Source organism: Geotrypetes seraphini, chromosome 9 (assembly GCF_902459505.1).
Source record: "Geotrypetes seraphini chromosome 9, aGeoSer1.1, whole genome shotgun sequence".
NCBI lineage: Eukaryota > Metazoa > Chordata > Amphibia > Gymnophiona > Dermophiidae > Geotrypetes > Geotrypetes seraphini.
In genome coordinates this window covers 29,869,726-29,895,466 of record NC_047092.1, presented here as the reverse complement: position 1 = coordinate 29,895,466, position 25,741 = coordinate 29,869,726, and the positions used below count along the sequence as shown (strand labels likewise).

The 25,741-nt window shown below is 42.9% G+C and overlaps 1 protein-coding gene across 10 annotated transcripts in view; it reads right to left on the bottom strand.

The window, feature by feature from the left end:
• The window catches only part of CADPS2 (calcium dependent secretion activator 2), a 575,994-nt gene that overhangs the window by 258,556 nt on the left and 291,697 nt on the right, over window positions 1-25,741 (bottom strand). For all 10 annotated transcript variants that reach the window (XM_033958190.1, XM_033958192.1, XM_033958189.1 and 7 more), the window contains 2 exons: window positions 19,954-20,062; window positions 10,221-10,424 (listed from right to left, as the gene is read on the bottom strand). In XM_033958190.1, coding sequence (XP_033814081.1) covers window positions 10,221-10,424; window positions 19,954-20,062 — 313 coding nt within the window. The remainder of the gene's footprint in view (window positions 1-10,220; window positions 10,425-19,953; window positions 20,063-25,741) is intronic.

The window sequence follows — 25,741 nt, the reverse complement described above, 5'->3', positions numbered from 1 at the left end:
GCGCACCTTAGTAAAAGGAGCCCAAAGTAATTGCTCAGGATTAGGCAAAAATGTTTGCATGTAAAGAATGTGTGTAGTATTATAAACAGGTGCAAAAATCATGACTCCATCCACACACTGCATCCAAACTTCACCCCAGAACATGCCTATAGGCAGGTTGCATAAAAGTGCCTTCTTTACACCACACATAGTTTTACACATAAAACCCCTGGGTAATTTTATAAAATCCCCTTTACACACAAAAATATATTTATAAAATTGTCCCCCAAATGTTTACATCACTATTTAGTCTACTCTCTCCAGTTATTATAATGTTATTCAATAAATAATTTTCTATTCATAATCTAAATTGTATAATATCTACTGTAATGACAATCACCTCCCTACTCCGAACCTCAAGCTCCCTCCAACTCTTCCGCAAACACCTAAAAACCTGGCTATTCTCAAAACGGTAACACTTCCCCCCTCTTAGGCCTCTCACCTTCCCCTTTACACCTAACTCTTTAATCTCTCCACTGTAGTTCCTCTCTCATCCTTCTTCCTGTAAACCGTGCCGAGCTCCGAATTCGTGGAGATGGTACGGTATATAAACCCAAGGTTTAGTTTAGTTTAGTCATTTTAGAAGGTTTGTGTGGCATTTGCATGTACACTTAAGAAAAGCCACTATTTATCCAAGTATGACCTGAGTACACAGTTTTCAAAAGGACATGTTTCAGGAGGTCCAGGCAAATACATGCATATTTTCAATTTTGTGACTGCAATATGTGCACACTTAAAAAAAAATCTAGACCATTGCATTTACAATCTGGTCTGAAGCACATGTAAGTGCCAGTTAACTACTCATCTGGGCCTGGAGTCTGCAGGAGTGAATGAATTGGCAACTGTGCTTTATCTCTGTTTGAAACTTGCTTCCAAAATCTAAAATTAAGGGCTAAACTCCTAAAAACTTGTGTTAAAAACCGATGGGCCACAGCGATTTTAAAAAAGTGTGTCATTCTCCAAAAAATGCTCATTCTAATGAGGTTGATGGAGAGTAGCAAAGATTCGATAAATTTGTATGTGTCCATCGCTGGTGAAAGCAATGGGCACATGCGCAAAATAAATGCAAAACAAAAAACCTCAACAAATTGAGCCACCACAATCAAGCAACCCTCCTCCCAATGGCAGTGAGAGAGATGCCCACCCGCCACTAAACAACACCCACCTGGACAGCGGGAGAGATACCCACTCTCTCACGCTTCCACACAACCCCCCTCCCCCCTCTCTGTGTTTCCTATGACCCTCCGCTCTCTCCCCCTTACTTTACTTAGATGGCTGGCTGGAGGGATGTCTACTCCCTTCTGCCAGCAGGCCCGTCTCTTCAAAATGGCGGGCCATCCCCTCTCCGGTACATTCTGGGATGCACCGGGAAGGGGCCTGCGGATCCGATTGGCCCAGGCTGTTTAAGGCCCCTCCTATGGGACTCAAACAACATGGGCCAATCAGAGCCTCAGGCCCCTTCCTGGATGTACCGGGTTTGTACTTTCAGCATTGATGTATTTTTTGCTGTTGCACTTGGTAAATAAATATATATTTACCCCCCCCACTCTAAAAAAACAAACAAAAAATCTAACCATTAAAGTAGGACATTTCAGTAATTACCGTATTTTCACGCAAATAACACGCACCCGTATAAAACGCGCACACGTGTATAGCGCGCAGAAATCACGATGATAAGCACAAAAACTTTGGTATAACGCGCTCACGATTATACCGCGCATGCTGCCCGACTCTCCGTTCACCCCCCTGACTTCCGTGCACTGCCCCGCCTCTCCGTGCGCTGTCCCGACTCTCCGTTCACCCCCCTGACTTCCGTGCACTGCCCCGCCTCTCCGTGCGCTGTCCCGACTCTCCGTTCACCCCCCCCTGACTTCCATGCACTGCCCTGACTTTCCGTGCGCTGTCCCGACTCTCCGTTCACCCCCCCTGACTTCCGTGCACTGCCCTGACTTTCCGTGCGCTGTCCCGACTCTCCGTTCACCCCCCTGACTTCCGTGCACTGCCCCGCCTCTCCGTGCGCTGTCCCGACTCTCCGTTCACCCCCCCCCGACGTCCGATTCATCCCCCCCCCGGCAGGACCATTCGCACCCCCACCCCGAAGGACCGCCGACTCCCCGACAATATCGGGCCAGGAGGGAGCCCAAACCCTCCTGGCCACGGCGACCCCCTACCCCCACCCCGCACTACATTACGGGCAGGAGGGATCCCAGGCCCTCCTGCCCTCGACGCAAACCCCCCTCCCCCCCAACGACCGCCCCCCCCAAGAACCTCCGACCGCTCCCCCAGCTGACCCGCGACCCCCCCTGGTGACCCCCCGCGACCCCCCCACCCCCCTTCCCCGTACCTTTGGTAGTTGGGCCAGAAGGGGAGCCCAAACCCTCCTGGCCACGGCGACCCCCTAACCCCACCCCGCACTACATTACGGGCAGGAGGGATCCCAGGCCCTCCTGCCCTCGACGCAAACCCCCCTCCCCCCCAACGACCGCCCCCCCCAAGAACCTCCGACCGCTCCCCCAGCCGACCCGCGACCCCCCTGGCGACCCCCACGACCCCCCCACCCCCCTTCCCCGTACCTTTGGAAGTTGGCCGGACAGACGGGAGCCAAACCCGCCTGTCCGGCAGGCAGCCAACGAAGGAATGAGGCCGGATTGGCCCATCCGTCCTAAAGCTCCGCCTACTGGTGGGGCCTAAGGCGCGTGGGCCAATCAGAATAGGCCCTGGAGCCTTAGGTCCCACCTGGGGGCGCGGCCTGAGGCACATGGGCCCAACCCGACCATGTGCCTCAGGCCGCGCCCCCAGGTGGGACCTAAGGCTCCAGGGCCTATTCTGATTGGCCCACGCGCCTTAGGCCCCACCAGTAGGCGGAGCTTTAGGACGGATGGGCCAATCCGGCCTCATTCCTTCGTTGGCTGCCTGCCGGACAGGCGGGTTTGGCTCCCGTCTGTCCGGCCAACTTCCAAAGGTACGGGGAAGGGGGGTGGGGGGGTCGTGGGGTCGGCCAGGGGGGTCGCGGGTCGGCTGGGGGGGCGGTCGGAGGTTCTTGGGGGGGGACGGTCGTTGGGGAGGAGGGGGGTTTGCGTCGAGGGCAGGAGGGCCTGGGATCCCTCCTGCCCGTAATGTAGTGCGGGGGTGGGGTTAGGGGGTCGCCGTGGCCAGGAGGGTTTGGGCTCCCTTCTGGCCCGATATGTCGGGAAGTCGGCGGTCCTTCGGGGTGGGGGTGCGAGTGGTCCTGCCGGGGGGGGGGGGATGTATCGGACGTCGGGAGTCGGCCGGGCAAGAGGGCTTGGGCTCCCTCTTGCTCCGATCGTGGATGCGGGTGCGGTGGGAGCGCGTGCGAGTGGTCGTTCGGGGTGGGGGTGCGAGTGGTCCTGCTGGGGGGGTGAATCGGGCGTCGGGCGGGGTGGGAACTATGTTTGAAAACTTTCGTATACCGCGCTCACGCATATAACGCGCGAGGGGTATGCGCGGTAGGTAAAAACGCGTATAACGCGCGCGTTATATGCGTGAAAATACGGTAGATAGATTGTGAGCCTGCCAGGACAGATGGGGTAAACTGTTCTGAGTTCCCTTGGGGGAACGGTACAGAAAAATTTAATAAATAAATATACAGTATACTGTATTACAATACTGCATAACTACTGGGATTGAGAATGTAGCCACATTCTTTCAAATGGTTATAATTTTCTGAATTCCAAAATTGAAATTATCTGCAATTACTGGTATTACTAATATAATCACCACATTCTCTTAAATAAATATAAAAATTCTCTGAATTCCAAAATCAAAATGGGTCTGCTATTTCCAGATTTGCTAACACATTCTGAAAGCAAAATCTGTATTATGTATTTTCATAAAATTGCCAGGGTCATTATTCAGTAGGATGATTAATTTAACCCCCCCCCTTTTTAAAAAGGAATTCTATGAACGTAGGAGCTGTTACCGTCAAGGCTGGTGCTAAAAACGCTTGCGTGGCATTTTAAAGGAGGAGGTTATATAAACAAGTCATATTCTTACCCTAAGGCAGGGGTATCAAAGCCACTCCCTCGAGGGCCACAATCCAGTCGGGTTTTCAGGATTTCCCCCAATGAATATGCATTAGATCTGTTTGCATGCACTGCTTTCATTGTATGCTAATAGATTTCATGCATATTCATTGGGGAAATCCTGAAAACCCGACTGGATTGCGGCCCTCGAGGAGGGACTTTGACACCCCTGCCCTAAGGGGACCTTCCACTACACTGTGTTAGGTGCTAACTTGTGCCTATCCCAGTGAAAAATGGCCTACTGTAGGATCTGCTACCGTATCATGCAGTAGTTTCTGAATATGTGCGTGCTAAGTGCATGCTAAATAATTTATATATATATATATATATATATATTTATGGGGGCATGGCAAGCAGAGAGTGCACAATTCCTGAAACAAACATCACATCTAAATTACCATATGCTAAACAGTTAGCACAGGAATAATGCAGGAGCCCTTACTACTTATAAAACTGGAAGTGGTAAATGCTCCCGCGATTAGTTTTTAAAAATGGCCGCAAGCCAATGGCAATATTAATGCATGGCCCTTTAGTGGAAAAAATAATAATAGATAACTGGGGTTTTTAGTGCCAGGGTAAAAATGGCATTAGCGCATGGAAAAGGCCCATGTAAGAGCACACTAAGGACAAGTTTTACTGCAGCTTTGTAAAAGGATCCCTAAATTAGAGATTGGCTGAATTTTGTCACTCTCCATATAACCTTTAGATCCAATCCCAGAACACCCGCCAAATCCTGCCCCAATTTAAAACAGATAACATGGACCACGTAGATAGCAATTTTATAAAGGCACCAAAAGTGCCTAGATGCTTTTATTAAACAAACACGCAGAACCAGCACAAAAAAATACCTACATATAAATTTATCCCTGCTCTGAAAAAAGTACAGATGTACACAAGTGCTCGACATATGTATAACGATTCCACCGCTGCTTTGTCCAAACTGTGCCTCCTGATCTTAGCATAGAAGAACACACGTCGGGATGCTGTGGAGCAAAACAAAAGGGGGGTCCCGTTCCTGAAAAAGCCTTTGGGCGAAACTGGTTGAACCTTAAGGTCCTTCCCGAAGTTTAAAAAAAGAATGAAGAAATAGCTAAAGCTAAGTACAAAAGTTTTAAAGTTGTATAGGAAAATTTTATCGATTTGCACAAAACATAGAAAATAGAGCACAAGCACTTTAAAAAAAAAACTAAGGTCTGATGATGAATAAAAGCCAGAAACAAGCCTTCAAATAATTTGGCTGGTAGTTGGCTGGAACTGAAGACCATAGAGGTACTTAGAAAGGTATTATCTGAAAAAAAGATCACTTAGAAATTAGGCACTTTGAAGTTTATTATATGCCGTTGTGGATTGATGGTGTATATTCCAGGAAAATCTATGAATAGATTACAATAAAAAAAGGCACATTCTTTGGATTAGATTCTATAAATGGTGCCTACATTGGCAGTCGCCTACAAAAACAGCGCCGGCAGCGTTGCTTAGGCATCATTTAAATAATCGCCACTAATGGTGCCTACCAGAAAACGTAGGCATTTGCAACGTAGGCCAGGGTTTTACTGACCTACATTGCAGACAAGTTCTTTTGGGAATCATGTCTAACGGCACCCAAGGTCACCTCTACCCCTAACCACCTTGGGTGACCTTGGGTGCCGTTAAGACATGATTCCCAAAAGAACTTGTCTGCAATGTAGGTCAGTAAAATCCTGGCCTACGTAGCAAATGCCTACGTTTTCTGGTAGGCACCATTAGTGGCGAGTATTTAAATGACGCCTAAGCAACGCTGCCGGCGCTGTTTTTGTAGGCGACTGCCAATGTAGGCACCATTTATAGAATCTAATCCAAAGAATGTGCCTACTTTGACCTTAGGTACTGTTAGACGCCTCCTTAGACATGATTACAATGTCTACCTTCATAGGCAGCTACCGGCACATGCTTTTTAAAAATTAAACAAGTTTTTAATTGTTTTTTAATGGCACGGTCAATTACCACACCGATTAAAGCAATTAAGCTAATCGGCGGCATGGCGTCTTTTATAGAATCTGGCCCTTGCTGTGCAACTATCCCCCTCTTTTACAAAGGTGCACTAAGCTTTTTAAAATGCGCTAAATGCTAACGCGTGCATCCTATGGCCGCGTTAGCGCACGCGTTGATTTAGCACGCGCTAAATCCGGGCTAAAACGCTTAGCACGCCTTTGTAAAAGAGGGCCTATGTATATTGAGTTTATGCAGTCACCTAATTCTGTAAGAGCATTTTTCTGAATATAAATCAGACTTTACATTTGAAAAACCTTTTGAAAATGATTCCAACAATGACTTATATGAGTATAACACAAAAGATATTTGTATAGGAGGTTGCAGATTTTCAGAAAAACACTCATTCAGTTAGCGCCCAATGAATTTGAATATCAAGCCTATTATTTCTATCTTTTCAAGCAAACAAAGAGAAATGTATTACAAAAGACAATATTTCTACTGACTTAAAAGGGGCTCTTTTACTAAATGGCATTAAACATATGGGGACAAATTCTATAAATGACACCACAAATTAGTCATAAAAAAAAAATAAATCGATGCCCAATGTTATTCTATAGGGGGTGCTCTTAGGTGAGCGTGCTTTATAAAATAGGTCAATGTTGGGTTTGAGTATTTATGAGCACAATTTGGGGCTGGCCCCCCACTATTCTGTAGCACTGCGTTCATCTTTTGTAAATGCCCCTGACCCACCCATAAAAACACAAGAGCTACCATACTGGGACAGACCATAGAGTCCATCAAGCCCAGTATCCTGTTTCCAACAGTAGCCAACCCAGGTACCTGACAGAACCCATATAATAGCAACATTCCAGAGTTGAGACTATGATGTCATAAAGCCTCAATCCACCAAGGCCTAAGAGTCAAACTCATCAGTGATGTCACAATGGCTTGATTGTCCTATACTTGGCTCACATAAGAATTGCCATACTGGGACAGACTGAAGGTCCATCAAGCCCAGTATCCTGTTTCCAATAGTGGCCAATCCAAGTCACAAATACCTTGCAAGATCCCCCTTCCATGGCCACAGCCCCTTTTGAGTTGTGTGAAATCCAATTCAGGCATCCACTGTTACAGAATAGTGCACAATCAGATTGGCACACAGATCATAATTAGTGTCAATTAAGTGCTTGTTAACTCTAATAATTAAATCACTGAAGTCCATTAACTAATTATTTTGGGCACCGACCTGGGATCTGCGCACAATTTTGGGCATCCAAATTTAGGATTCTTTTATAGAATTCAGAGGTCAATGCATGTGGTAACAGGCTATACTGTACAAATGCATTAAATGGTTGTGCAGTAGCCTGTTACCTCATGTTAAACCATGTGTTATAAAGTTTTCAGAATTATTCTCGGAGGGGGCATGGTACGGACAGAGAGTGGGCATGGTAGTTTCAAGTTTAATGAGGTTTTGATTAATCGCTTAATCATAATTCTAAGCGATGTACATGATAATAAAATTACAAAGTTTGGGAAACAATACAATACTAACAAAAGCTAAGTCCAGTAGGACTACAGACAGACTTGACAAAACTAAGAACACAAGGAGAGGAAGGGAAAAGAACTACAAGTTATTTGAAAGAAAACAAGACATTCAGGGGGAGTACATGAGGAAAGGGGAATTTAAAATTCTACAATAAGATTATACAGTAAGGTTAAAATTGGCTAGGAAACTAGCTTGTTAAATATCAAAGGCATCTTTAAAAATAAAGCTCTTTAATTTACTCTTGAATCTTTCCAAGTTGTTTTCTTCCCTCAAGTAGATAGGAAGCGAATTCCATGTTTGGGGGGCAGTGATAGAAAAAATAAATTGCCGTCTAGTATTGATAATTTTAAGAGACGGGATCGTCAGCAAATGCTGTTCATTAGATCTCAATGTTCTATTAGAAGTGTAGGGAATTAATAATTTATAAATGAAAGCAGGAGTTTTATAAAGAAGAGATTTGAATGTGAGCATTAACATTATCTGGTATCACTCTTCCTTATTGACTTCCTCTCCCTACCCCTACACATGGGTTCAACATCTCTCTGTGCCCTCTCGTCCCCCTCCCCCTGGAACTCTAGAGTTCTGGCACAGGCGGTGAAAATGACTTCTGCAGCAAGTCCTTCTGGGGTCTTTCCTGAATCACATCCCACCTCTTATTATGAAACTTCCTGTGGGCAGATGCGACACAGGAAAGACCCTGGCAGGACTGGCTACTAGTCTGTTTTACTGCTTGTGCTGGTAGGGACTCTGGAGTGTGTTTGTGTGGGAGTGGGAGATGTCAAGAGAGAAATGCCAATCCTGCATAGTAGGGAGGAAGGGGGAGAGAGCAAGCATATTTTTAAAGCAGGTGGTCAGAGAGCAAAGAGGAAATGGATCCTCCCCCAACCCCTGTGCACCTGTGAGTCCATCCTACAACTGACTGCTGGCTATGCCCCTGATGTGTGCTAACCGGCTAATGAAGTTAATACAGAAGCACCTAGCAACATAAATAGGAGGTGATAAGTAGTCCAATGTTAACTTCCTGCAAGTACTGTGTACAAATGCTTATATCAACCCACAACCTGCAATTTAAAAAAATATATAGGGCATGCCCCCAAAAGATGCTGCATTTAATCTGGGCCTAGCATGCAGTAATATCCTGCGTTACAATGTGTTAAGCCCAGTTTTCAAGCATATTTTAGTAAAAGGGCCCCAAAGTGTTAATAATTTTACTACACATTAGAAAATTAGTAGAGTTTATTATGGAAATCACGTACCTTTTCCAGCTATAGGTAAGCAGGGAATAACAATAAATACAATTTAATAACGTTTTCAAATGTAGTAATTCCATTTTCAATGAAGCATGAGCTTTTTACAGTTTTACCACTTCTTGCTAATTTTATCCTATAAGCACTTCATATAGAATCAATTATGCTTAATTATTATTGAGCCATTCTATTTAGATTAGTATTGTATGTTAAAATTATTAGATTTTGCTGGTAATGAAAGATAAATATCATTCTACAGTTTTAGCAAACATACCCATTATCCTTGATGTGGAATATAAGATATAGAGAATCAGAGGGAATATGAAAAGCTTTCCATCCTTTATTCAAAACAGCGTAATACTATTTAAGCACATAGAGCAGTGGTTCCCAAACCTGTCCTGGAGGACCCCCAGGCCAGTCGGGTTTTCAAGATAGCCCTAAATAAATATACATGGAGCAGATCTTCATTCCTGGCATCTCCATTATATGCAAATCTCTGTCATGCATATTCATTAGGGCTATCTTGAAAACCCGACTGGCTTGGGGGTCCTCCAGGACAGGTTTGGGAACCACTGCCATAGAGAGACCTTTGTGTTTGTCATCAAATATACACTAACTCTTAATGCAGTTTATTAAGGCTCCTTTTACTACTGTGAGCTAATGGATTACAAGCATGTTTCTGGAACGAATTATGCTCGCAATCCAAGTTTTACTGTACTCTAATTTACACATGTTTTCCCACAGACCTTCGGCACAGGCATTTATACCAGCTATGGGGCTGGTATAAGTGGTTGCATCTAAATTGTTTATGGTTTATTGAAAGTTTCTATACTGCTACTAATGACTGGGGAGTCAATTCAGAGTGGTTTACTTGAGCTTCTGTGATGGCGTTACAATACATGAATTTCTGTAAACAGTTGCATAGTGAGGACGCGCTCTCCTCTCTGCCCCCCCACCCCCTCCTCCTGCACAACACTCGTGTCCTCCCTTCCCACCCCCTTCACTAGCGCAAGCAGCTTCTCCAGCCTGCTGCTTGCGCTGGCTTTCCCTCTGATGTCACTTCCTGGCCCCGCGACCTGGAAGTGATTTTAGAAGGAGCCAGGTTAGCGCGAGCAGCAGGCTAGAAGTAGTTGCTCTCAGATTTTTAAATAGGTAATGGGGGGGGCAGGGAAGGGAGGGCGCGAGCATGGCGTGGGGGGGTGAAGAAGGGCCGGCCCCCTCAGCAAGACAGCGTTGATATATATTTATATCTACAACATTCTAATCCTCTTGAAATAAGCAACCCGTTTTTTTGACAAATACTTTAAAACTCACTGACAAAACAACTAATAAATGTTGTAATATTTAAAATAAGCATAATGTAATAGTCCTTACAAAGTTGTGACACATCTATCTGGTTATGTGCTCCTTTAGGGTTCAGCTTCTGTGCTTTGTTTGAAGGGATCGGCTTGTATGACTGGCCTGTTGCTCTGTACATGGCCTGTACCCATAATGTCCTATCTTGCTCATCATCACTGGCAAATGTGACCGTATCTCCTTCTTTCACAGCATTGAAGAACATTCGACCACCCTGAAAACCTGCAGATATAAGTTAATATTTATTCATTACTTGTTGGAATATTTCATTTCTATCTCTATCTCTACCTCTGTCTTTTTATTTTTATTTTTCATACTGTTTCTTCAGGTACTTTAGTTAGATTGTGAGCCTTTGGGACAGTTAGGGAATTTCCAAGTACCTATCTTATTTATTTAGTTTTTATTTATTGTATCTTTAATGCATCATTTTTGTAAACCGCTTAGAAACCTCACGGTTATTAGCGGTATATAAGAATTAAATTAAATTAAATTAATAAAAACGCATCACAAAATTACAGCTTAATTAACAAAAAAAATAGAGAGAGAATAACTACCTCTGACTTAAAACAGGTCATACATATAAATTAATAACTGCCACTTCTGTCTGGCAGGAACATTCTTGAGTCAACGTTCGCATTGCTCATTGTTTAACTACTTGATTAGCATATCAAGAACATGCTTCGTATCAGAAGATAAAATTTATTTTTTTAAAAACACATCAGTAGGAGCTTCTTCCTGAAGATAGTCCTTGGAAAAAAAAAATATTGAAATTTCAACTGTGCAGTTATGTTCTTTTCAGTCAACTTTCTGTTTGAATCAGACGAATGACTTATTTTGCTGAGGTGAGCTAAAAATTAGTGTGTGCTAAATGCCATGTAGCCCATAGGCATATATTGGGCTGCATGGCTTTTAGTGCTGCCAAATCCATAAGTGCACCTAGGTAAAAGGACCCCTAAGACAGACTGAGATTTGATAATGCCTTATGATTGAAGGAATCTACCAGGTACATTGCAAAACCTGGTGAACAACATACTTTTGTGGCATGTTAGAACATTGTGTCAGAGCACCTAAATGACACCTTGGGGGTCATTTAGTAAAGTGGGTTAAGCGCTTAAGCTCAGATTCTATAAATGATGTGCGCAGAATTGAATCGGTTCAACGGACAGCCACCAGGATGATCTCGGGGCTCAAGGGTCTCTCGTACGAAGAGAGACTGAACAAATTGCAGCTCTACATTCTTGAGGAACGTAGGGAGAGGGGAGACATGATCGAAACATTTAAGTACCTCACGGGACGTGTCGAAGTGGAAGATGATATTTTCTTTCTCAAGGGTCCCTCGGCCACAAGAGGGCACCCGCTCAAACTCAGGGGCGGAAAATTTCATGGTGACACCAGAAAGTATTTCTTCACAGAGAGAGTGGTTGATCATTGGAACAAGCTTCCAGTGCAGGTGATCGAGGCAGACAGCGTGCCAGACTTTAAGAATAAATGGGATACCCATGTGGGATCCCTACGAGGGTCAAGATAAGGAAATTGGGTCATTAGGGTATAGACAGGGGGTGGGTAAGCAGAGTGGGCAGACTTGATGGGCTGTAGCCCTTTTCTGCCATCATCTTCTATGTTTCTATGTTTCTAATGCTATGTGCCTAAGCTTAATTGGCATCGATAATTGACAATAAACAACTTGTAATTGACATCAATTGCACTTATTGAGATGATAGGCGTCTACCACTTTGAGGTAGGTACCTACCAGAAAGTAGGTGTGGTTAGGTGGAAAATCGTGGGCATGTTTTACATGTAGGCGCCTGTTTTACGCTTAGGTATAGCTAGGTCATAACTTAGGCACACTCATTTAGGTCAAGTTCAAGTTTCATTATTTTTTTTTTTAAGTCAATGTATATTTATTAAATTTTTGAAATTACAACAAGATGCATACAAATGAACTGCATATTGAAGATCACACAGTACGGTACAAAACTTGTACATAATCTAGAAACAGATATATAAGAACCATTATGAATGCACAAAACGAGAGTGCAACTTTCGAAAAAATGAGCCGTATCGGCTAAATACACTAAAGCATGAATACAAATAATAAAATACAGAGAACATAATAGAAAGAAGGATGGAGGAGAAAACAAAAGTGAAGAGTAAAGATTAAAGAGTGGAGCTTTGTAAATACAATTTGAGGGAGTTCCAATATACTGGAAACGAGAGTAGCAATTATAGGATTTGGCTAAGTACGCTTCATACCTATAAGTCAGGCAAATCAGATGCCACCATTGGGAATGGGAAACTTTAGATAAGTCTTTCCAGGAGCCAAGAAGAGTTTTCAACGCCAAGGTTAAAAGTATATCCAGCAAGTGAGCATCATCCATAGATAATTGGTCAGCAAATGCAGAAGATTTCAATAAAAGCATCTGGTAAGTTAAGGAGATATTAATGTGAAAGATGGAAGAAATCGTAGTCCAAACAGAGTTCCAGAAAGCACTGCTAGAGGGGCAGCTAAAGAGTAAGTGCCAAAGGGATCCAGGTTCAGAATTACAGGTCCAACAGAATTGTGGAAAAGAGGAATTGATCCTATGCGATTTGAGGGGAGTCCATTGGGCTCTATGGAGAAGGAAGAATATACTATGTAGACTAGAAGCTGATCTAGAAGTATGAAAAGTTTCATTATTTTTAATATACCGACTATCGACAAGTATCTAGCCGGTTTACAGTGCTAAGATAAAATAAAAAATTAAAATAATACTTATAGAAGGGGAAGGAGTGAACATTAAAGATGTTTTACAAAGACAAACATGAAAGTGGGGGTATCGGGAGAAGAGGGGGTAAATAATTACATTGTTAAAAATAATAAAGAGAGGGAAAAAAAAATTAATTAAGTTTCAAGTTTTATTAATTTTGATATACCAACCATCAAGTTAATATCTGGCAGGTTAACAATATGTTTAAAAGAAAGAGAAACTAATCAGAACTAAAAATAAAAAATAAAAAAAAGAGGCATTGTGTATATACATATAACATCACAAGACGAACTAGACCGTGAGGATAAGAGGGAAGGGAGGGTGAAGTTTCATATTTGAGAAGAAAATGGAGATAGTGGGGTAAGGATAAAACATAATGGAGAGGGGCGCTTTAAAGAAAGCGGTTCTTGTTGGTACAAAGAAGAGGAAGGGAGAAGGGATGTAACATTAGGAATTGGGTCGCTTCTTAAAAGCGGTTGGCAGACTTTGGGAATGAGAAATTTAGAAACTGTGGAATGCATCTTGAAATAAAAACGTTGCCATAAATATGGTGCACCTAAGATTAGGATGCCTATTAATGCCTAAGTCCACTTTAGGTACAATTCTATTAAGTGTGCCTAACTTTATAGAATTGCACCTAAGTGCCACAATATTCGGCACCTAAGTTTTAGGCACCCTTTATAGAACTGGGCCTTTAATGTGCGTTTTACTGTTGCAATTGCTAGTATACAACTGTGATATGTGTTTTCCCATATTCTAGCAGCTACCACGCGGTTAAGGGCTCTTATCCTAAGGGGTGCGGCAAGGATGGAAAATGGGCAGCATTATCCAGGTAGCATACTGCACTTACCACATGCTAACTGGCTAACGTGCAGTTAATGAAGGACCACTTACTGCTTCCTTGTTAACTGATGGAAGTACCATTGGGAACATTAACGCAGGCCTAAATAAGAAAATTCTAGAGACACTTCCACTATGTGTCACTTAAAATTTGCAGTTACTGTGTGGTAAAGTCATACATTAAGCCACAGTAACTGTAAACTTTTAACTTTGCTTAACAAAAAGGCCCCTTAATGCTCTGTGAAACCTGGCAGATCATCATCAATGGGTCTGTCACATCCTAGACTGCTTAAGGCGGCATAAGCTGTACACCAGTGTATCGCAAACAGTTTGCCTCCTGAGATTTCAGGTGTGCTGCGGTACACTGGGGAAGAGGAGAGATGCCGGCTCCAGCTGACTGTCTACAGGACGTGCCTCTCGCGAAGAGTGGCACGTCCTGTAAGCAATCTCCCGACACTGGCACCTCTTCTCTCTGCCGGCCCTTCTCTCCAGCTCTTCACTCCTCTCGGCGCAAGGCCCGATTGAAGGGCCTTTGTGCATGCACCGAATTCACGCATGTGCATGACGTCATCACACGGACGCCAGTGCACTTCCAGGTGTCTCGAGCCGGGGACACTAGGTTTAGTGTGACCCGGCTCGAAAAAGTTTGCGAGATACTGCTGTACACCAAACTAGAAATGTGTGAATTCAATAAAAAGCTCCTGGAATATAAAATTTCATTAGAGGGGCAATTTCATGTCCCCCCCTCCCTTAAGAAATGTTTACATTTACAGAGTACAAAGTTTCAAAGAATTGACCAACTTAACATGATAACTTCCTTAAGTGCTCTTTGAATAAACTGTGGTAACATTTTGCAGTTTCACACAACCACAATGAGGATAACAATTCACTTAATTTAGCAAAAATGCTCAAACAAAATTGTTAAATCATGTCCAATGAAAGGTCATACACCAGAGACTTACTTAACATCAAAAAACGCAGGGAGATCATGAATCACAGTGGGGGCCAGAATGATACCATAATGGAGTTTATTCAATTGAATGTTTTTTTTTTGTATTAACTAAGTTATAAACCTCATTTATGACCCAAGGAATCCTGTTTTTGTTTTCAAGTCCTTTACCTCTGTATTGTATGTTGTAACTGTTCTCTGGGATTACACAAAGCCTGCTTTTTTGTTGTTGTTGTTTGTTTATTGATCGTCTGTAGTACCTGAAGATTGGAGGGTGGCCAATGTTACACCAATTTTTAAAAAGGGCTCCAGGGGAGATCTGGGAAATTACAGACTGGTAAGCCTCACTTTAGTGCTGGGCAAAATGGTAGAAACAATTATAAAAAATAAAATTGTGGAACACGCAGACCAGGGGTCCCCAAAGTCCTTCTTTGAGAGCCGAATCCAGTCAGGTTTTCAGGATTTCCCCAATGAATATGCATGAGATCTATGTGCATGCTCTGCTTTCAATGCATATTCATTGGGGAAATCCTGAAAACCCGACTGGATTCAGCTCTCAAGGAGGGACTTTGGGGACCCCTGACGTAGACAAATATGATTTAATGAGACGGAGTCAGCATGGGTTCAGTCGAGGGAGATCTTGCCTCATCAATTTGCTTGACTTCTTTGAAGGTGTGAATAAACATGTGGATAATTGTGAGCCAGTTGATATAGTGTATCTAGATTTTCAGAAAGCTTTTGATAAAGTTCCTCACGAGAGGCTCCTGAGAAAATTTAAGTGTCATGGGATAGGTGGCAAAGTTCAGTTGTGGATTAGGAATTGTTTATCAGATATAAAAAAGAGGGTAGGGTTAAATGGTCATTTTTCTCAGTGGAGTGCCTCAGGGGTCTTTACCGGGACCGGTGCTTTTTAACTTATTTATAAATGATCTGTAAATTGGAATGACAAGTGAGGTGATTAAATTTGCAGATGACACTAAACTGTTTAAAGTTGTTAAAACACATGCGGATTGTGAAAAATTGCAGGCGGACCTTAGGAAATTGGAAGACTGGGTTTCCAAATGGCAGATAAAATTTAATGTGCACAAATGCAAAGTGATGCACATTGGGAAGAATAACCTGAATCACAGTTACCGGATGCTAGTGTCCATCTTGGAGGTTAGCACTCAAGAAAAGAATCTGGGTATCATAGTAGACAATACAATGAAACATTCCGCTCAATGTGCAGCGGTTGCCAAAAAAGCAAACAGGATGCTAGGAATTATTAAAAAAGGGATGGTTAACAAGACTAAGAATGTTATTATCCCTCTGCATTGTTCTATGGTGCGACCTCATCTGGAGTATTGCATTCAATTCTGGTCTCTTTATCTCAAGAAAGATATAGTGGAACTAGAAAAGGTTCAAAGAAGAACAACCAAGATGGTAAAGGGGATGGAACTCCTCTTGTATGAGGAAAGACTAAAATGGTTAGGGCTCTTCAGCTTGGAAAAGAAACGGCTGAGGGGAGTAGAACAGGTACAAGTGGATCGATTTTTCACTCCGTCAAAAATTACAAAAACTAGGGGACACTTGATGAAGTTACAGGGAAATACTCTTAAAACCAATAGCAGGAAAAAATTTTCACTCAGAGAATAGTTAAGCTCTGGAACGCATTGCCAGAGGTTGTGGTAAGAGCGGATAGCGTAGTAGGTTTTAAGAAAGATTTGGACAAGTTCCTGGAGGAAAAGTCCATAGTCTGTTATTGAGAAAGACATGGGGGAAGCCACTGCTTTGATAGTATGGAATAATGCTACTCCTTGGGTTTTGGCCAGGTACTAGTAACCTAGATTGATCACCATGAGAACAGGCTACTGGGCATGATGGATCATTGGTCTGACCCAGTAAGGCTATTCTTATGTCCTTATTAAGCGGAAGCTTCAACAAAAACAGCAGTGCTGGATTTCTGAACTTGACACTGTGTGGCCCTTTGGGCTAAATCAGAGAACTGAATGGCATGCATGTGCTGTTTCCAGAATTGATGTATTGAGATAAGAACTGAAAATTTGAGTGGCTTTTTAAAAAAATACATAACTGCAGACGGTTTCAGTGTTCTATGCAGCTATTAATGTCAGCGCACAGATAATTTTTTTAGGGGGGGGAGGGAGGGCAGCCACAGTTTGACGAAACAAGGAACCCTTTTCGGGATGTTCTGTACTCCTGGATGATGCGAACCGGTTGGACTGAATGGACACCGAAAGCCGTTTTTTGCTGTGAAGATTGCACTTTTGGAGAAAAGTTGATGTTGCCGGTGTCACCAGACAAGTTTGAGCAATGATGCACATAAAAGTTTTCTTCTTCACTTTGAAACTTTAAAACATACGCTGGTGGAGGTTGTTTTTATGCTAACGATAGTATTCATGATAGCTATATAGCACTGTATATATGGTGCTGTCACGTTAGCCGGGGGGCTTTTTTTTCTCCGTGCATTTTTCGATGTTAAGTAAGTCTAGTGTATGACCTTTCATTGGGCATGATTCAACAATTTTGTTTGAGTATTTTTACTAAATAAAATTTTGCAGTTACCATGCAGTGCTCAATGTTAACTGTTGGTGGCATGCCCAGAGACAACACAGAGGCAACACACACTTATGTGTCAAGCGCATAGCAGACAGTGCTGATGCACTTAAAGTCACCTACTGAGGAAGAGTTAAGTGATCTACATTATCTCCTGTATTAATAGTCACATTCAGTAAGGTGCAGTGCATGCTCATTGCCTTTTCCATTTTACACTATGCGGTTAATACAGGAATACTAAATGTCAAGCCATCCCAATAACTGTTAGCATGGTCAGGCACTAATTGTATATATGGTGTTCAAAACTGCACACAGAACTTTGGGAACATGCCCAAATTCCATGTACAATTTAATTATTAAGTGGATGAGTGGCCTAGTGGTTAGAGCACTTTGGGACCCATCCCAGGGGCGGTCAGTTTATTTATTAGATATCTGTATGGAAAACTTGTCAAAGGCTTTGCTAAAATCTAAATATACCGCATCTAGCGCACATCCTCTATCCAATTCTCTGGTCACCCAGTCAAAGAAATTGATCAGATTTGTCTGACAAGACCTACCTCTAGTGAATCCATGTTGCCTCTGGTCCTGTAATCTACAGGATTCCAGAAACTTGACCATTCTCTGTTTTAAAAGTGTTTCCATTAATTTGGTCATCACAGAAGTCAGAATTACTGGCCTGTAATTCCCTACTTCTGCCTTACTTCCAGTTTTGTGGAGAGGGACCACATCCACCCTTCCTCTGGTACCACTCCTGACTCTAGAGACTCATTGAAAAGGTCAATCAGTGAAGCTACCAGAACTTTCCTAAGATCTTTCTGCACTCTAGGAAGTACACCATCCGGCCTCATTGCTTTGTCTTTATTTTAGCTAGCTCCTCACGAACACAACTGTCTGAAAATCGATCAGGGTCTATTACTCCTCCATACCTATTCACATTTGTCTTCTGCGGTCCCGCTCCCAGTGCTTCAGCCGTGAAAACATAACAGAAATATCTGTTAAGCAATTCGGCCTTTTCTTTATCAGCTTCTACATATTCCTCCCCTTCACCTTTGAGTCTCACAATGCCACTTTTGCACTTCTTCCTATCACTAATATATCTAAAAAATGTCTTGTCTTCTCGCTTTACTGTGTCAGCTATTTTTTCTTCCATTTGCATCTTTGCTTTCCTGACTACAAGACAAGCCTCTCTTAACTTTTCCAGATATTTTTGCCTGTCTTCCTCTTTCTGCTATATTTTGCAGTTTTTGAAAGCTAACCTCTTATTCCTTACCTTCTCAGCTACTACTTTTGAGTACCAAAGTGGCCTTCTTTTCCTCCTACTATTATTTACTTGCCTCACAAAAAGGTTTGTTGCCCTTACAATCGCTCCTTTCAGTTTTGTCCACCGCATTTCTACTCCTTCCAGACGTTCCCATCCAGACAATAATTCCTTGACGTAAACCCCCTCATGGTCTCTGAAGGATGGGATTATGGCTGCCCATTACAGTCTCAGAAGAAACAGGTTTCTAATTGTGGGGCTCCAACCCAAATAACTTTCTGAGAGGTACTACTTCCTAGAGAACTTCATGCATTCTCCCATTTTCTTTAATCAAATCTAGTTCCTTGATTTTATTTCCTCTCTTCCATTTTCTTGTGCAAGACCACCCTCCCCATACATACACACACAAAGTTGCTTTCTCTGCATGCTATATTTTAATATCCTTCTCCAGTAGCTCATTTATATTTTTCTTCACTAGAGCTCCGAATCTTTTAATTGTGCAAAACCAACTCATTCAAACACCATCTTCCCCATCTCATAGTAGAGTAAAAGAAACTGGTGAATGATCCAAAATTAGAATTCCCCATGTTCACACTTGTGTAACTTTCACATTTCTTCCTTGCCCACCCATCACATATCAATCCTGGAGTAAGACTGGTGAGAGTATAGTACAATTTCTCTTATGTGGATTCTCCCACCACCAGGCATTTTTGGGGCAATTCTATAACAGAATGCCTCCATTTACATGCCCCAGTAGGTACGTAAAGAAATGTTTTTGTACTTGTTATATTGTCAATTTTGCAGTTTTACCCCATTTTACTAAGCAACGACAGAGGTTTCTACCATGGCCCAGAGCGCTAAATTCTCCGACACTCATAGGAATTCTATGAATGTTGCAGCAATGTCGGAGCATTTAGCGCTTCAGGTCACGGTAGAAACTCTACCTGGCTTAGTAAAAGAAGGCATTAGTCTGTAAATCACTCTGATGTTTTTTTTAAAGGTGGTACAGCAAATGTTTTAATAAACATTCTATAAGGACACCCAGGAGATCAGGAGTCATTATAGAATACTAGTACTGTATAACCCAATATTAGCGCACATTATGTTTTTTCCTGTCCCTAGTGGACTCACAATCTAAGTTAGTACCTCAGTTGCATATATAGGATCTCAAAGTCCCTCCTTGAGGGCCACAATCCAGTCGGGTTTTCAGGATTTCCCCAATAACATGGTTTCAGATCATTGATTGAACCGTATCCACGTCATCCTCATCTTGGTTAGGCTGAGAACTTTTCAGCACCCCCTTGTAAATGCTAATTATTCCTGTATTAACATGCACAAGGGGTGCATAACTGCAGGAGCTTAGATATAGAATTAGTTAGTTATAGAATTTCCCCTCATATTCACCTGGCTGAGGATCTGTATAATCCACAGTGTATCCTTCGAGTTGCATTAGCTCCTGTGGCTCAGATTTCTTTTCTCGATAACTGCACATTGCAAAGGTGTACTGGCTCACCTACACAAGGAGATAGATTTAGAAATGGGAAACTGGTTATTTTAGAACCTAACTTTACTTTAGAATAAGACATGAAAATGCAAATAGAATAATTGCTCATTTGCAATCAGTAATCCACCATGAATAAATCTAGAGGTGGAGAGGGGAGGGGGGGGGAAGATACAAATTTTATTTAAATATAATATAATACTTTGGACAAACAGTATTTAGCAATTTTTACTAAGTAGTCACATCCTCAAAAGAAGGATTCTGTATTTTTCCAAATTTTCCATCTTGACTTAATTTATTCAGAAAATAAAAATATTAGAGTTCATTAATTTCTGTGAACTAGGTCACTTACACACAAATGTGTACTAATAAGATTTAGGGGCTCATTTTCAAAGCATTTACCCCCCTCTTTTACAAAGGCGTGCTAAGCTGTTTGGCACGCGCTAAATATTAGTGTGCGCTAAACACACGCTAAATGCTAATGCGTGCATGTTATCCTACGGACGCCTTGATTTAGCGCGCGTTAAAACGCTTAGCGCGCCTTTGTAAAAGAGGGCCTTAGACAAAGTGCCATTGGTTACCTAAGTGCTTTGAAATCAGCCCGTCAAATATAATATATAAGTCATAAAATAGGACAGAACAATCATCATTGGTAGAACTATGCATACGTAAGAACATAAGAAGTTGCCTCCACTGGGTCAGACCAGAGGTCCATCGTGCCCAGCGGTCCGCTCCCGCGGCGGCCCATCAGGTCCATGACCTGTGAAGTGGTTCCTGACCATTTTTATAACCTACCTCTGGTTCTATCTGTACCCCTCAATCCCCTTATCTTTTAGGAACCTATCCAAACCTTCCTTGAACCCCTGTACTATGCTCTGGCCTATCACAACCTCTGGAAGAGCATTCCATGTGTCTACCACCCTCTGGGTAAAAAAGTACTTCCTAGCATTTGTTCTAAATCTGTCCCCTATTAATTTCCCCGAGTGACCCCTAGTGCTTGTGGTTCCCCACAGTTTGAAGAATCTGTCCTTATCCACTTTCAAACCTATTTACGCATGTTTTTGGAGAAAGCTGAAAAATTTGTGCTTTGTCTCATTTGAATCCCTTTCTCCTCCCCTCCAAAGAAGAGTTGCTTCTCCTCCACCTATAGGCCCCTTGGGTCCATCTTACAATCTCTGGTGATCTAGCACTGTAGTTCAGGATGGAACGATCCCCGGTTACTCTTCCCCATTCCGGCTCTGCTATCAAAATGGCTGCCATGACTGGGGCATTGCTACAACTACTACTTATCCTTTCTATAGCACTACTAGATATACGACGATCCTTGCGCAAAAGAGCTTACAATCTAGTCAAGACAGATACCTCCACTGACTATACCACAAGACCACAGGGATTGTAAGGTGGTCCTGGGGGAGGGGCTGCTCTTTGTATCCCCCCTTTTTTTTTTGTAGTTTGATTGCAAGCAATATGCTGATGATCTTGCACAATAATTTATATGGACTATAGAGTGCTCCAAATAAATGCTTTTGATACAAAATTTTAGCAGGAATTTAAGTCTGTAAGTTTGGGATAATAAAAAGACCTTGGGAGGAGGAGTCACGTGATGACGTGAGCCGGCGTGCACGCAGCTCAGCCAGCTCCGGAGCTCGTTCCCCGCATTTGCCGCGAAACGGGACGAACGGCGAAAATACACTTAAAACAAAACTCGGCGCTTCTAGTGGAGAAGTATATGGACAGATTTCTTATACAACCGCAACAAATCATGTCCACTAAATCGGCCAAGAAAGACAAGGAGAGAGGCAAACCTGCGGAGGACAAAATGGCGGAAGCAGCATGCGGGGTCCTGAGACAATTCACGCCAGAGACGCTGGCGGAGCTGAAAAGTATAGTCACCCAGGCATTATCCCCCAGCATGGAGCAACTGTCTGCCCAACTTACAAAACTCGAAGGAATAATGGAGGACCACTCAGCGAGGGTGACTGAGCTGGAGGAACGAGTGTCTGCAGTGGAAGATGAAACCCACAGTGTAACGTCTGACCTGGCCAGCCTGAAAACACAGATAGACCAACAACAAGCTAAGTTGGAGGACCTAGAAAATAGGTCTCGTAGGGGGAACTTAAGATTTATGGGGTTCCCAGAGACAATTGCAGATTCATCTCTTATAAATGTGTTGGAAACATGGCTAGCTAGTGAAATGCAAATGCCTGCTAACATAGGCCCAGTGCGCTTTGAAAGGGTACACCGCGTGGGACCAAGACCAGGAACTGATCAAAGACCAAGGGTGGTAATTGGAAAATTGCATAACTACAGGCACAAAATGGAGATACTTAAAGAATTTCGCCTAAAAAGGGAGTCCTTGAATTATGAATCCATACCCATTCGAATTGGACAAGATTATTCTGTTGCCTTGACAGAAAAGAGGAAAGTATTTTACCCTCTGTGCAGGAAGTTGGCTGATCTTAAATACCGATTCCTTTTTCTGTATCCAGCTATACTGAAAATCCAATTGGAAGGCAAATGGCATGTGTTTGAATCAGACGTACTGGCAGGGGAATTCATAAATAGGCTGGGGAATCCAGGACCTTCAACAACTTGACTAATGGAAAGCTCACCAGAACTCTATATGATATCTCACTGTATAACTATGCATTTGCTGTTTCTCCCATACTGATTCTTTTTCAGCTTACTAAATGAGGGGGACGAGTTTCCAAGCATCAGAGACGTGCTCTGCCTTCCTGTATCCTAGTGCTACAGGATGGGTCTCTGTATTGGGGGGGAAGTTCAGGAACAGGGGATTCAGGGGAAGGTGGGGGGGATATTGGTAAGGGAGGGGAAGAATACACATGTTGATTGTTATGTATTGTTAGATTCATCCTCTTATGTAGTATATCAAAGAGAATTCATCGCATTGTGCGGGTTCAGGAAAGGACTGAGCACTGAGGATCCCTCAGGTGTAGGCTGGGCGCCTGGGGTTCTCCTGTTAATAATGTTGCGTTATGCATGTACCTCAGGTTATGATGAGCGGTAGGACGCTTAGAATATTGTCCTGGAATGTAGGGGGAATAACATCACCTATGAAAAGGACTAAGATCCTTGCCAGATTGAAACATCACAAGGCAGATCTTGCTTGTATTCAGGAAACCCGGCTGACTGTGACCGAACATGCCAAATTACAACGAGGGTGGGTGGGACAGATTTGTTCGGCCTCCTCTCCTAATAAACATGCAGGAGTGGCACTACTGGTGCGTAGAGGATTTCAAGGGAAGGTTGAACAAATATATGCTGACCCTATGGGGAGATCTTTGCTTTGTAGGGTGACCACACCAGATCAGAAATTTCACCTTCTGATGGTATATGGCCCTAATCAGTATGATCATAAATTTTTCCAAGGTTTGGTTAAACTAGGCCAACATGACCCAACAATATCATTGCTACTTTTGGGGGATTTTAATCAGGTCATGGACCCGGTGCAGGACCGTACTGGACCAGGAATGACTCATTCTTCAGCACCACACAGGGGCATACCTTATTTGTGTGACGCCCTAGACTTGGTGGACCCCTGGAGGTTATTGCACCCTCGAGAGAAAGATTTTACACATCAATCTCGGGCCCACCAATCTTTTTCCAGAATAGATTACATATTAGCGTCAACTTCCTTCTTTTCTCATGTTGAGACAGCTGAAATTGGTCCTCTCTCTATATCTGACCACTGTCCGATATGGTTGGATCTGTTTACTGGGATATCTCAGAATTTGGGAGGGTGGCGGTTCCCTTCTTATTTAATTGATAATCAAGAATTCAAAAATTATTTAATGGAAAAATGGGAAGATTATCTTCGCTTTAATGCTCAACATAGAGACACACCCCTTCTGTTTTGGGAGGCGGCCAAATCAGTCCTTAGAGGAGATATTATATCATATGTAGTGGCCCACAGAAAGAGGTTGGCACAGGGCATCATACATTTAGAACGGCAATGCTTACTTCTTAAAAAACGACACCTAGCACATCCGACGCCCCGCTCAAATGAACAATTGACATCAGCACAGATTGCACTGAACGCTTTGATTCATGAACGCACAAAAAAACATCTCTACTTCCTACAACACAAATACTATAGATACGGGAACAAACAGGGCAGATTGCTTGCCTCTCTAACTAAGTTGAGACGGCCAGATAGGTATATTTCTTGTCTACATATGCCGGATGGCACGAAAGTGACGAAAACAGGGGAAATATCGGAAAAATTCTTTAGTTATTATAAAAGATTTTACTCCTCGGTAGAGGATGTTGGGGGACCAGACTCTGTGGATTTTCTGGAGGATGCGGGGATGCCCAAATTGACATCCACTATGCGGGACACACTAAATAGACCTATCCAGGGGAAGGAAATACAACTAGCGATAAAACAACTAAAAAATAGAACATCCCCGGGCCCGGATGGGTTTACTCCGGAGTTTTACAAACTCCTCATATCGCAATTATGTGGACCATTAGAGGCGTATTATCACGCAGCAGACGAGGGGGGAACGTTTCCGGAGGGATCCAATCATGCATACATTACACTAATTCCGAAACCTGGGAAACGAGAAACGGATATAGAATCATACAGACCAATATCCCTACTAAATGTAGACATTAAAATTTTAGATAAAGTATTGTCCAATAGGTTGGCGACACTGCTTCCCCAATTGATTGTCCCAGAGCAGGTAGGCTTTGTAAAGCAACGACATTCGGTCCTAAATGTTCGGAGATTATTGACGGCTGTACACAGAGCTCAACTAGAGGGACAGGAGGGAATATTAGTAAGCCTAGACGCGGCTAAAGCCTTTGACAAGGTTAACTGGAAATACCTATTTTCAGTGTTAACATATATGGGAATTACAGGTTGGTTTTCCGACATGATTAGGTTATTATACACATCACCCACAGCTAGCATATTGGTAAACGGGACACGGACTCCCCCGTTCCCGATTGCACGGGGAACGAGGCAGGGTAGTCCTCTCTCCCCTTTGTTATTCTTGCTATATTTAGACCCATTTCTGAGAACACTGCAGAAGGATGATGGCTTGCAGGGCCTCCCGGAAGGGAACTCTCAATTATGCGTACTAGCGTATGCTGATGACATGCTACTGACATTGGCGGACCCCCAGGCCTCTCTGACCAGAGCTTTAGCGATACTGGATGAATTTAGTCTATATTCAGGAATGGTTCTCAATTTGCAAAAATCATTGGTACTTCCTTTATCCCGAGATGTCCCAAATAATTGGAGGGGACCGTTTCCATTGCAATGGGCAACCACGTCACTGTCTTATTTAGGAATACACATACCTATGAATCTAGCTAGTTTATATTCCTTGAATGTCCTACCGCTCATCACTATTACGAGACAGAAATTGTCAATTTGGAGGGACTTTCCTATATCGTTAATGGGTAAAATTGCATTATACAACATGGTGTTGCTTCCCAAGTGGCTATATATATTTCAAATGCTCCCACTCTTGTTGTCCTCTAAACATGAGAAAGAAATTAGGAAATGTTTAGCATCATACTTGTGGAATGGTAAAAAGGCAAGAATTTCCCTGTCTATTCTGATGTTGCCAAAACAGCAGGGAGGATTGGGACTGCATAACCTCCGAATGTTTTCTCAGGCGTGCCAAATGCGCCACTTGAATGACTGGTTCAGAGGGACGA